General features: G+C 49.0%; 1 protein-coding gene across 4 annotated transcripts; it reads left to right on the forward strand.

Moving 5' to 3' along the window:
- Nucleotides 1-80: 80 nt before the first annotated feature.
- C10H3orf18 (chromosome 10 C3orf18 homolog) lies at nt 81-12,090 on the forward strand. Of its 4 annotated transcripts, XR_015259601.1 has the most exons (6): nt 81-167; nt 3,759-4,151; nt 5,548-5,573; nt 7,241-7,370; nt 9,334-10,504; nt 11,158-12,090. XR_015259601.1 is itself a non-coding variant. In XM_086755823.1 (5 exons), the coding sequence occupies exons 2-5, from the start codon at nt 3,918-3,920 to the stop codon at nt 9,357-9,359; spliced, it is 471 nt and encodes a 156-aa protein (XP_086611949.1). In that variant the 5' UTR covers nt 81-167; nt 3,759-3,917; the 3' UTR covers nt 9,360-12,090. The 4 variants fall into 4 exon arrangements, 3 of the variants coding, with proteins under 3 accessions (XP_086611949.1, XP_086611947.1, XP_086611948.1); XM_086755823.1 differs by having other exon boundaries at nt 9,279-12,090; XM_086755821.1 differs by having other exon boundaries at nt 9,334-12,090.
- Nucleotides 12,091-13,842: the final 1,752 nt, after the last annotated feature.

Genomic DNA, 13,842 nt, shown 5'->3' on the forward strand with positions numbered 1-13,842 from the left:
CGGCGGGGCGGGGCCGCCGGCCGTCCGGCCGTGCGCGCGGAGCTGAGCGGCCCGGCCCGGCCCGGCCCGGCCCAGCCCAGCCCGGCCCGCCCCCCGCGGGCAGCGCGGCCCCGCGGCCGAGGGCGCGGCCCCGCGGCGGGACCGGACGCCTCAGCGGGGAGCGCTCAGTAAGTGCCGGCCCCGGCGGGCAGCGGCCGCCCCGGCGCGGGGGGCGCGGCGCTGAAACGCGGCTGCCTCCGGGGAGGGGCGCGGCGGCGGCGGGCTGGGCCGCGGGGGCGTTCGGCCGCGCCGCCCCTTCCCGTCCCGTCCCGTCCCGCCGGGCCGCGGGCATGGGCTGCCGCGGGCTCTCGGCGGCGGGGAATGGCGGGCAGCGGCCGTTCCCGACCCTCACCTCTGTCCCGGGCCGCCCCGGCGAGGCTCGGCCGGGCCAGCCGGCTGCCAGCCCCGGGGCTGATCCGCCACCCCCGGGTAGCGTTTCGGAGCGGGACGGGCCGTATAACCCCGGTCCGCCTGGAAACCAGGACGGGGAAAGAGCGACTTCCCGCAGGGGCAGGGGTTAGGGCTCAAGGCGGCCGCTCGTGTTCCAGTTTTCGACCGGCGCGGAGCCAGGGCAGCGGTGACATTGCTGGGGAACGTCCCCGCGCTGTGCAGCGCTGGGCTGGGACCGGGGCACCTGGCAGACGGCGGAGGTGCTGCGGGACAGCGGGCACCCCCACAGCCCTGGGGGCTGCCCCCGAGCCTGCTCAGCCCTGGAGCCGCGGGAGAGGAAGCCCACGTTCACGCACCGGGAAGCCACATCCCGTAGCCAACAGCAACCCAACGCTGCTTGTGTTGCTGAATTACTAGAAATGCTTAATCCTGGTGAAGTCATGCAGACAAAAATACTAGTTATTATTTGCCTTCTTCATCCAGAGACCCCGTGACCCATCTTCATCCCTGTGAGACAAATCTCTATTCCTGTCATATCCACGAGGAAACTGCAGCACAGAGATTAAAACCAAGACTCAGAAAAGCCAGCAGCCTCAGGCTAGCGCCTGACAGGATGTTCTGCATCTCAGAGCTGTTGGCCACCGCAGCGCCTTTCAGAGACCAGTTTGGAAATGCTGGCTTAGGAGGGAAACAAAGGTGTTCTCCTTATTCACAGACCCCAGCACAGAGCAGTCCTGGCTGTCTGAGAAGCTCTGCTGGTGCAGGCAATGGAAGAATGCCAGCTCGCAGCAGCTGAGGACTTGGTTCCTCTTCTGTTCTGTTTGTGCATGGACTATGGTGAGACCTGCCAGCAGTAGGTAGTAGCTGTCCTTGGCCCTAGAGCAGCCACCAGAGTCTTGGAGTGTGCCCAACCTGCAGATCAAACTTCTAGCACCAGGGTGACAACTGGGAAAGGAAGGTGCTGGGAAAGATCATCCAGCTCTACCGTTGTAAGCCGTGGGCCCTGGGCCGTACTTGCACTCAGCCTCCCCATCTGGCCCTCTGTGACCTGGACCAGAAGGTGCTTGGAAAGAGAAATACCCTCATCAGGATCTGGTTGTCTAAGCCATGTCAGAAACCTTTCATACAGGACCACTGTTAGAACAAGATCTCTGGGCTTGGGAATCCTTCAGCATGGACAGGACCCTGAGAGCATGAACGAGAGCCACCATTCCCACTCGACCAGATTTTCAGGTGGCTAATTTTAACCTAGCCTGACTTTATTCAGAGGAGCAAGGCCCAGCAGCGTTGTGGTCCATATAAAAGGGGTCTTACCCAAAAGCTTGGTATCAGCTTCAATATCCAAGTTCCAGTGGTCTTGCAAAACTGACACCACATTGAGATGAAGACCTAACCCATTTTCTTTCCAAAATTCAGGAGCTGTTCAAGATCTAGAGCTGTACTTTGTAAAGCCCTTGAGCCTGCTTCACTCCTTTCACTTAGGTTCTTTTTCCACTTTTTGTTTCCTTGGTGGTGGCTTTTTTTTTTTTCTTACAATGTGAATTATCATCATGGAGAGTTTCCCTGAATAGCACAAATCAATGATTCTCTGAGCACCTACTCAGTCTGCCCAATATTTGCTCAAGATTTCCTTCCCTTTCCCTGCTGGGCTGTAGCTGCTGCTGCTGCTGTTGTGGCACTCGGATTTCAAATTTGCCACCTTTGTGCCTGAGTGTCCGCTACACCTGAGCTCCACTCTGGTCGGTAATGGCTGGGAAAATCCCAGTGCCACATGGTTTACATGAGGTATGCATGGTTTGGTGGTCCATGAAGGACATGGTCCCTGTCAGCTGTAGTGAACTCATGTCTCAGCATGACGTTAGGTGGGACCAAACCAGAACTGCTATCTTTACGTTTCTCTAGGAACTCATGGGAGTTTCACAGCTCCTGCAGTCTCCCAGGCACTTCAAAAATCTCCCAGCAACTCTGCTTCACAAAGTTGATCACGGGGAACGGTGAGACAGATCCTGCATGTGTGGTGAGAGATTTACCTGCTCAGGGAGATGAAAAACAAGTGCTGTGCAAGTCGAGGTGGCTACTTGGGCTGCTGACTGCCCACAGGGTGGCCTGCTGCTCTTTGCCTGGTGTGATTTCTTTGCTTCAGTTGTTAGTGACAGATGTTAATCACACTGCTTATTGCAGTTATGGACAGCAGTAAGGCGTCATGGTATCGGGGACTGCGCAATAACCTTGCCTAGAATAGAACGGAGTGGAACAGAACAATGGCTCATTTCTCTTTGCAGGCACATCTTTTTCTATTCAGAGCTCATTAACCCCCATGTCCTGGCTGCATTCCAGCCCAGAGATGTAATGTCTGCTAAACTGCAGAGAAACTATCAGAGGGCTGCTACAGTAGTTCCTGGGGTCAGCACTGCTCTGGTCCAGAGGTGGCTACATTTTCATGAAAGCAATTGCTGAACTGATGTCACATACAGTGGTTTTATAACTAAGTTGTGCAAATACCTCCCATAGGATCATCCCATGGTGTTTTGCAACTCCTGATCATTTGCACAATAGAAGCATGAAGCAATTAAAGCCTTTCATGTTTTCAGCATGAATAGATCTATGAAATTTCACAACTCCAATCCAAAATTGGACTTATTTTAAAATTAATGTTGATAATTAGCAGTGCATGACTAAGCTTGAGTGAGTGCTTTCATGGTGTACTTAAGAAATACTCACTGTTTTTAGTAGCAGATGGGAGTCCAGTGCAAGCCGCTGCTTTAAGGAAGCTGCCTTTCCAGAGTGCACAGGATGTGGGACAGTGGCCCAAAGGATAGTGCAGTGACTTACCAGTCACTACCACAACAGGGAACTCCTGCTTTGGATTCAGTAGAAAGCATCCTGAGATACGGATGCCTCACAGCTGAGTGCCATTTTATTGGATGCGTTCCCAGTGATAAATTTAAGGGAATCCATGTAACTTTCCAAAAACTAAAACAAAGAGACAGAAGCAGGAAAATGCTCTATCTCCCCAGGCAGACAGAGGCTACCTGGCTCAGGCTGTAGCAGACAAAAGACAGGGGTTCTCAGGTTGTCCCCACATAGATCTGCCAAATGCCTGCAAGGAAGCAGAGCTGAAGCGGCGAGGGGAGAGCATATCACTGACCTCAAGTGAATCAGGGATGGTTTTGGGGGCCCTCAGCACCCCTGAAAAATCTTTTTCTTATTTTGAGTGGGCATCTGGGAGCTGCTCTTGAAAATTGTACTAGTGAATCGGGAAGCTTTGGAAAAGGTTGTGCCAGTCTCTAAGGGCTCTGCACTGTTCATTTGTTCTCATTCTTTCCTAGGCAGAAACCGGTGTAGTTCCCACAAAGGAAAACCATCAGTGATGATGCCACAGGATAGGTCTCACGTGAGGGTCCTTGATACAAAGAGCAGCTCTCTGCTTCTGTAGCTGATGGGTGAGGACAACAGCTTGGTAAAAGGAGCTACCAAGAGCTGGCAGGATGAGTTCCAGCTCACCCTCTGTGCATGACTTGCATCACAGCACCACCACCACGTCCAAGCCAGACCCAGGGATGACTCTGGATGTGACTGCACCAGAAACAGCTACCATAAACCCTGAGACTACCAGTTTCAACAGCACCAAAATCCCAGATGTGGCCAGCACTGGACCTGGCATGAGCACAATGCTGCTGTCCTTCGGGATCATAACTGTGATTGGGTTGGCTGTAGCCATGGTAAGACAGCCCTGCTAAATATTCCTGTCTGTTGAGGGTAGAGGGTGGCAAAGGGGCTCTAGGACTGATTTGGATTGAATAATGTATTTGCGTTTTACTAAGGGCTCAGCTAGAACTGGGAACTGATAGTTGCTGTGATCCCTTTCTCTTAAGCCTTTATCCAGGGCTCCAATATTTCTGCAGCCTCCTTGAGGTCTAGTCTGAATGGGATGCTCAGCAGGCCTAGAGAAAGCCATATATAATATCAGTGTTTATTTTTAATAGCAATAGGAAGTTCAGTTGAAAGAACACAAAGCAGACTCTGTTCTGACTTGTTAACTGGAACAGCTGCATTGATTTAAACCTTCTCAACATGAAGCCTCCACAAGTTCATCCAAACTAACTTTTAAAGCAGACTGTTGAAGCCACAGTAATCTCCCCTGTGCACATGCCTTTTTGAATTAAAGCAGCCTGAATCCATTTTAGCTAGACTCCTTCTGAACTGCATTTCCAGGGTTCTACTTGCTGGGTATCGGCAAAGGCCTTGAGGATTTGCTGGGTAACTAACCTTCCAATTAACACTGTAGGCAGAAGCTTTCAGAAACTATAGTTCTGGGTCTGACATGGGCAGTACCAGTGCTGTAGTTCTTCTTCTGATACATAACCAGATCGTTTACCTGCCAACAGAGAACAGAAGGTAGCAGCAAGCTCCCATTCCTCGTATGAGGAAGAGCTTCACTAATACAACCATCAGAGGAGCCTACAGAAAGGGAATACTGCAAAATTTCATTGCAGGCCCAAGGAGGAGTTTTTCCAAAAGCCTGTAAGAGAACTTGGAAGCGTTGTCCTGGAAATGGTCATAAGTTCCCAAGAGTAACGTCCAGCATTCGTAGTTCTCAGAACAAGGCTCTGGAGGCCAGAAAGCCTCACTTTCTTCCCAGCGCAGCCACCCTTTCTGGCTGACATGAGGCAAGTCACTGAGCATGCCCTCTTTGCTTCTTCCCTTTATACTGGGGAGGGGGTAACAGCACTTCTACGCTGTAGGAAACCTACAGATGAAAAGCACAAAGGGAAGGTTCTTCATCCACTCTTAAATCGCAACACATGTCCTGCAGCCACCAGAAATGTGCTGAGCTACACCTAATAATAACACACCTAATACTCTGACTACTGCTAACACACCTAACAACAGGCCACTCGAGCACTTCGTGTCAGACTTGATGTGCCACCAAGCTTACACTGATGCATATGAAATGTCATTTTCTGTTGCCGCTTCTCCCTTCTCCCTGCTTTGGTGCACAGTGACACCACATTTGCTACACCTCCTTTCCGTGTGCCCTGGGCCCAAAAATTTCTCTTCCCACCTGTTTCCCATCTTACTAGGACTATTGTAACGATGGTTTTCTTTCTCTTTCAGGTTCTGTATATCAGAAAGAGAAAGAGGTAAGTAGGTTGTTGGTTGAAGGGAACTTAGTGCTTCAAAATTCAGCCAGAGCCAGGAAGGAGACAGGGAGATGGGGAGAGCATAAGGGATGGCTGCCTGACGGGAATGACAAGCCTATGGGGAATCAGCTGCATGTGAATGAGGCAGGGTAGGGATGCTGCACTCCTGGTATTGGCCCACAGTCTGACACAGAGCTGCAAAGACTCCTCTGCAGCTTTGGAAAGGAAAACATGGGTGAGCAGGAGAAGGTTAGGGATCCTGCAAACTCTTCATGCTTCATCTATGAGATGCACTAAAACAGAGGAAGAGGCCAGGAGCACATAAATAAGTTGGAAACTCTGCCATGAGAGGTGTGGATCTCATGTTTCATTCCCAGATCCCTATGTTTTCCAACAGCCTGGGCCAGTAACACTGGCCTTGTAAGGCTGAAGGCCTCTTTAGCTGCAGTCACAGCAACTGGCAGCAGCAGAGTGCAGAGATGCAGCTTCCTAGCCCAAGACTTAATGTCTTAATTTCCTTGTTAAGCTCCTGGCTGAAAATAGAGAGGAGAGCAGCATGCAGGGAGAAACACATCTTGACTGTTTGATCTCTGACAGCAAAGACACTGGTGAAGATCTATTAGATATGGTATCTCCTCCCTTCCTGATTCCCTGTGGCAGGCCTGGCCATGGACTTTCAAGAAGTGCTGCTGCCCACTGTAAAATTTCCAAGCCAGACCCTGAAGCCCAGATCTGGATACTGTCACAGGAGCAGCTAATGCTTGGTCTGTCAACATGATGCTGCTGGAGATACTGGTTGTGTTGGCAAACCCATAATATAGAGGCAGGGAAGGAATGTGTCATCCTAACACTTGCCAAATATATATTTATGGTGACACTGCCAGTAATTGCTTGCACTTTTCCCTTCCCCAACCCCCAGAACTCAGCTACAGCCTAAGGCAGGGCTCAGTGTTTCCAGAGGAGCATGTCCACCCATCCATCCTCCATCACCAAGCTGCCCAATATTTAGGGAGACCCTGTGGGGTAATACTTTATAGCTCTGTCTCTTGGAGCAATGATACAAAAGTAAGAATGGTCTGTCCACGGGCATCAGCCTGCAACAAGGATCTATCTTTTTCCTATTTTCTATTTATTATTATTTTCTATTTCTTTTTATGTAATTCAACCCCAGAGTTAAACTACTACTCTTGGGCCATTGGTGCTAAAAGTGGACTTCTGCTAGCAGGCATAGTGTGACATGGCAGGACTGGCTGCTGTGGGCAAAGGGACATTGGGGAAGCTGCAATATGCCTAGCCAGTATCTTCCACCCTCTCTTTTGTTCCGTCACATAAAGCTTGATCTTTTAAGGTCTGCAGGAACTTAAATCCCTGTCTGATTCCTCTGTGCGTAATGCCTGCCAACATAGATTAGTGATGGCAATTAATCCCTGTAACTGCACCCTGGGTATCTTCCACTCCTGCCAGCTGTGCACAGTAGGTACTTATCCTCGCCCCTGCAGGACATGACATGACCCTTTTCCAGCAAGTGGCAAGAGCTGAGTCCCTGTGCAGCAGGAGAAACAGCCTGCAGAAGGCCTCTGCAGCGGGGAGGGGAAGGCAGCCTGAGCACCTGTCCTTCTACTTACTAAGTTTTTCAACTAACCCTTTCCCTTCCCTCCCATGGGCAGGTTGGAGAAGCTACGGCACCAGCTCATGCCCATGTACAACTTTGATCCCACCGAGGAGCAGGATGAACTAGAGCAGGAGCTGCTGGAACATGGGCGAGACGCAGCATCTTCCCAGGCATCACAGAACAAGGTAGGCAGCAGGGGGCCAGCCGGTCTGTTACCGCAACCACTGGTACTTGCACTGCTTTTGTTACAGAGTCAAGGAGGTTTTTTTTTGTAGGGTAAGGAAACCAAGTAAGGCCTCAGGAGGGTTTCCCCCATCTCTGCTAGCGCTAGAGACAGGGACCCTGAGCATTTTGGAGTGCTTAGGATGGACTCAAGGGTCAGGCAACCAGGACGAAGAGCCTAGAGAGGTGAAGTGCTGTCTTTACACAACTAGGAGGGGTAAAAAAGGGCAATTTCAGTAACTAAGGGTGAGTTTACTACAGTGTACCACCCAAAGCATCACAGGGAAGCAGTAGGATGAATACCATTTTCTGGGAGAAGGAGCTTCAATGCCCATGAGGCACTGAGGCTCCTTTGCCCTGGCCCTGAAAAGAAAATAATTTCCACCCAGTTTTAAGGTATCCTTGCTTTGCCTAAGGACAAGGCCTTGCTGAGGGAAAGCCTGTAATCATAACCAATAACTGTGCTGCAAGCCCTTAAGAACGCAGGCAGAAATCCTGCAGATTGTTGTGGCGTGGCACATCTGATCTTGTCAGCACCTCCCAGGCCAACCACGCTGGGCACAGAGCAGGCATGGCTCAGGAAGAGAAGAGGGAGGAGAGTTCTCGATTTGAATTTGGGGAGAGTGGAAGCAGCTTTGCTTTGACCACTTCTCAGTGTTCAAAGGCATGCAGCATGCTGAGAAATGATAAGGTCCTCAGAGACCACTAACTAAATTTGTGAGTTAGGAAAGAGCTTGGTAGCCTGGCCAGTTGCTTTTGGTTAATGGTCCAATGGGTCTTTGACAAGAAGCTATCTCATTCCCCAGTGTACCAAGAGGTAGGAGAAATAGGGAAGAAGGGCTTCTCACCATCCTTTGCAGCCAGTTTCACAGTGTTCTCTGTTTCCTTTGCTGCCACCACCACACACAAAAAGCCTTTCTGAAAGACAGAGCCAGCAGGGAAGGTTGGAACAGGTATGTCTCTGCCACTGATGCAGCCTCCTCTTAGAGTAGACCTCTATCCTTTCTTGAATTCCCCTCCGCCTGCTCTGTGTTGGCCGTGTCTTCCCTTGCTTTTGCAGTTCCAGGAACAGGTGTTCTCCCAAACAATCCTCAGTTCGCACACACTTTACACCTCCAGATATTCTGCAGAAAGCTTGGTATGGGCAGAAAGGGAAAGAAGAGACAATAAACACAACAGAAATTATAAAATAGTTACTTTGAGACATGCTTCCCAGCCTGCTACAGAGCACAAAGGAGATGTGTGTGTTGGAATACGAAAGATGGCCAACACATTTCATACACTGGGTTGGGAAAGCAAAGGATCTTGTTCTCTGAGCAGCACATACTGGGAAAACATCAGATCCCTCTATTAGTGCACATAGAGGACTTCCCTTCAGGTAGTAAAGGGGGGAAATGACAGGGCCAGAGTTAAACTTAGCACAGTAGAGGCAGATCCTTCCTGTATAGGGACTGGCCAGCAGGATACCTCAGAGCTTGGAAATGCACAGGTACCTCTGCTTGGAAAGTACACAAGTTTAAAGGCTTAACATAGTAAGAGAGGGAGAGTCTAAAACAACAGCCAAAATTCAGACTATGGCATGTTTCCAGGCCGTCGTGATGTTTTAAGTCTTTTCATGCTGCCTTGTATATATAAATAGTGAGACCCAGTAATCCAATGCTGCGGGGATTTTAAACTGGCACGGATGTGCTGACTTGCTCTCTGGCCTGTTGTATTTTTCTGTCACAGCCTTGTTAATGCCATGTTAGTCAGCGAGCCTCCCCTTACCATGGGGCGGAATCCAGTTACAATAGCACGCAGTCTGTGCCCAAGCACACACACCTGAGCAGAGGCAGCCTTGCTGGGTCTCATCTTTCCCTGCTTCAATGCAGATTCTGCTGACAAGTCAAGGAGCCCTCCAGAGACCCAGCCGTCTTGTGTTCACAGACGTTGCCAATGCCATCCATGCGTGACCAGTACCTGCCCCTGCTCTGGGATCGTGCTGAGACTGGGGAGGACGAAGCCAACAAACCAGTGACTTCCCGCAAGCACGGCTGATCCACTGAGCCCAGCTGGTCACCCCATGGGTTTGTGTTACAAATGGGCACAAGCACTGGGAACTGTCATCACTTGGGGAAGCAAACCCTTTGTGATGCAGTGGCAGTGGTGATTTTTTGGTGTGTCTTTACCACTGAAAGGTCCTGAGCTTCAGTTTCTGGGCTGGTGCTGACTGATAGTAGCATCTACCAAGCTGCGTGCTTAGGAACAGTGCCTGCTTTCTTGTAGATTAACTTGTCAGAGCACATGTGTGCGCTCTCTGGGTCAGGGAAGAAGGAGAGGTGCATGTTTCAGAGAGCTTCCCCATTGGCTTTGGCCACCAGACCCCAAGGAAAGCAATGGATGAGCCTCTCTGTACAGTGACAACAGCTTTGGCAGATCCTGGAGAGGAGGGAGGTGGCAAAGCCCCTTTGAGCAAGGAGAGCTGACTCCCCTAGCTGAGCGGTAATCTGGGGCACACCAGGGAAAACAAATACCATGGGCTTACCCCCCTTGTGGCATGTGCGCTGCTGATAAATGTGCACCCAGGGTAATGCTGAAGCATGGGGAATTCAGTAGCTTTAAAAAGTGAAATGGTGAACATTTGGCTGATTACATCTTAACAGAGGAAGTGGCTGAATATCCCAAATTAGAGCTATCATATAGACAGGGGAGTTCACACAGCTGGAGGCAGGGGTGTCAATGTCTGGCTACGTGACTCCCTGCTGCTGAGCTAGGAATAATAGTGCTTGGGCCACAGAGAGGCATCGAATAGAACTGGGGTTCCAATACCATGTATCCCCCTTCTGCTGTGGTTCAGGGAAGTTTCTGCAGTCCAGAGTGTTATCCAGACAAAAGATTAATCCTTGAAATATTTTCTTTTAAATAAGGGAAAATATGTATTGGCTCAACATTGCACATCCCCATGTCTGCCCCCAGAGATGACTGAACAGCTGGTTCCTACTTCCTTACCTGCCGGGACCTGCAGTCAGAGCCTTCTCTTCTTCCTGCTGAAGGAAACAGAGCTTTACGTTAGCCTCTGCTCATGTTACCTGCTTATTCAGAAGGTGGGACTAGACAGGTAAGCCAGGGGTTTCCCTGTAAGCCTGAAGCATCTCTCTGCCTGCGCGTCTTTGAGGGCTGCAGGAGGGAAAGAGTGTGAAGGGGTCTCTGGCCACCTTGGCATGCTGCAGTGCAGCATGGGGGCTGTCCCCTGCAGAGGCTTTTGGTGGCCACTAGCCCCGAGTACTGCAGGCCAGCACAGCAGCCAGGGGCCAGCAGCAGAGCCTGCATGCAAGCGTCAGTGCCCAGCCATGCACTGATCACCTCCTGATTTTTTTTTTCTACTACATGCATTTGTCATTCAGATCATATTCCATCCACGGCACCAGTTGAAAGGGAATCAGGGCAAGCCAAAATTGGAATGCAGATCTAAAGGAAGGCTTTATGCAAGGAGTTTGAACATTATGGACTGAGTGGCAAGTCTGGTATCATGTTCTTTGTTGCAAGTTCAGACCTGCCAGTTATGTTGTTTTTTTTTCTCCCAAATCCTCTTTTCTTTCTCCACTGTGATTTTTTTTTCCCCCTGTATTCATTAAATGCAGACTCTTTCCTGGCATGTGCTACTGTTCGTTACCAGCCCTACCTTCTTCACTGATACAACCTCCCTCATGGCACTTTTGCAAGGTTAAGTTGCTTTATTTTTTCAGTATCCCTCTTTCTTTTTAAAACCAGGGAGTTCTGGGAGTGTATTAGGGCTGTGAGTGTCATCACATGTGGAAAACAGCCCATCTGCCATAGCCAGGGGACACGGCAGGAGGCACTTCCAGGCTGCTGGTTGCTGCTGGTGTTTGCACTCCAGAGATACTTTTGGAAGGAAGGTGCATGGGTACAAATACTCTATGTAATCTTAGGTCCTTAGAATTTGAACATTATCTGTGGGTCTTCACAGAGACTATGTCTACGTGACCAGCAGAGTAGCAAATACATCACCCCCACGCACATGCACACTTACCGTCTCCTCCAAGTGCTCAGTGAGGGCAGCCAGCCACAGAGACATCAGATTCCTCCCTTCAGCAGCTGGCGCATCGCTGTCTGTCACACTCCCATGCTCTGCAGCAGGACTGGGATGCAAGCAGCAGCAGGGATGCATGGCTGCCCTAAATCGCAGTGTTTCCCCTCTTAGGGACTGGGACTTCATTTGTTGTTCTAAACTCAATAAAAGGCAAGGGTAAGCTAAGCTGTTTCCTCAAACCAACAGCCTGCTTTGTGCTCTTTACCGACCTCCATGTGCTGCTTAGGCAGCTGCCAAGCAGTGCATCTGCCAGCTCAGGTGCAAAAACATGCACCCTGTCCCACCTGAATGCTGAGACAGATCTTGTATAACACACACGCCTACAGGGGAGTTCTCTTTAACCATTCTTCCTGTAATGGTCGGCTTTGTCCTGTGACGACTGCCCTTAGATTAAAGAAGTACAGATAATAAGACTAAGAGAATATTTTGGGTATTTGCTGGGCTTGTTCTGGAGTATTCTTTTAGTTCAATACCACCTCCTTTCACAGTTCTTGGAAGTATATGTACAATTTAGCAGAAGCATTATGATGTAATTTAATTCAAGTGTTTCTGTGTTTTAAGCATTAAAATATAATTAAACTATTTACATGAAATCTAGCGTGATTGTCTTTCTGCCCCCCTCCCCCTGCCATCATTTCCACAGAAAACTGCTGGAGTGTATCCTCAGTACCTGTGGGTATTTGTATGCAGTGAATTCCCCTACTCTTTCAAAAACTGAAGTAAGTGTGAAAACCGTGGAAGGCCAAGCTCTGCAGGGGTCAAGGTTTAGTGCTCCACAGCGTGGAAACTCAGACCTCTCCAGGAAGGCTCGGTGGAGTAGTCAGGAAGGCAGTAACTTCCAGGATAGCAGATCCTGGGCATCCAGAGTGCAGAAAGACTAATTCCAACTTGTCTGTTTGCCATATTATCCTGTAACCAGCTGAATTCATGGACAAACTAGGGGTTCATCAGCTCACCTGCAGCTCTGCCCATGACAGCCTGCCCACATTGGGGTGAACACTGTAGGCAGCAGCATCGGTAGCTCCATGGGGATATTGTTGGTGTAGTTCAGATTTGTTTTCTGACTCATCTTCTGGCCCACAGACCCAAAACTTGAAACTAGTTAGGAAAGCTGTCAGATGACTGAAGAGGCTATACACAGGAACAGAATTAGTTGTGTGAGAACCTGAACAGTTGTACAGCACACAGAACAATGTGTGGCGTAAACATACTCTGCCTTGGAGGCTTCTGGATGTACACATGAAGCAGAATTGGCTTGTGTTCCAATCTGGCCAGTTATGAGGTACTATAACATCTATAAGAGGATGGAATTAGGCACCAACATTTGGGTTTAAGACCCTGTCTGTTTTCCTCCGTGTGTGATTCCTCACGCTCGTTATTCCTCATTTTCACATAGACCTGTGAGTGCTCCTGAATGACCAAATCTTGGTTTATAATCCCCCAAACTCCCAATTCTGATAAAGAGAAACTCACCTTGTCTGGTGATGTGCATGTGTGCTGAGGCTGTTGCACATGGAGGAGGCAAAGTAGAAGCCTGAAGTGCTATGTTTTATACCTTTATTAAAAACAAGAACTCAAGACTAATTTGCAAGTTGCTCACACTCTTTATGTGTTCACCGAAACCATTTATGAGAATCTTCCAAACTTTGCTAGATAACAAACCTCCTTCACCTCCTGTGTTTTGATCCAATGGTAACAACCTCTTCTTTTTGACTGAGTCAGACCAAACTGACCAAACCAGTCTGAGCTTAAAAACACTTGAAATGCATTTGCTTAGAGGTAGGATTTGGCTACATGGAAAAAATAACTAACTATATAGGAAATAAAAAGTGTTTATAATTTAAAAAAAAAAAAAACAAATCCATGTAATCCAACCTAGATCCTAGCTCTCTGAAGATGGCTGGAATTCTTCACATCTTTAATACCCACTGACTTTCATTCCAAGTCTCTGCATAAAAATGAAAGCTGAAACTGTGGACTGGGATTTCAACTACACAGCTACGCCTCCTAACAATGTGGAATTCTGCTTGTTCTCCTCAAGCACTTACATTTTTATGGAGACATGTTTTCCACTGTGGCTTCCCAATACAGTATTAAGAGGTAGCAAAGACTAAATTTTAAAATTCTTTTATTTTTTTTTAAAAAAAGAGAAGTGCTTTGTTTGTATGTCCCAGAGGAACACTGCTGACCTAAAGCAAATTGATTTACTATCTAGCTGAAGCAGTTGCCATCCCTACTCCATACCACTATCTGAGAAAGGCCTGACTGATGTTGTAAGAAAAGCTTGAGTCTCTTACAGATGCAATCCCTAATCCAGTTAGGAGAAGCTGAAGTTCCAGTCTCAC

This window comes from Chlamydotis macqueenii, chromosome 10, assembly GCF_036417535.1.
Source record: "Chlamydotis macqueenii isolate bChlMac1 chromosome 10, bChlMac1.mat, whole genome shotgun sequence".
NCBI lineage: Eukaryota > Metazoa > Chordata > Aves > Otidiformes > Otididae > Chlamydotis > Chlamydotis macqueenii.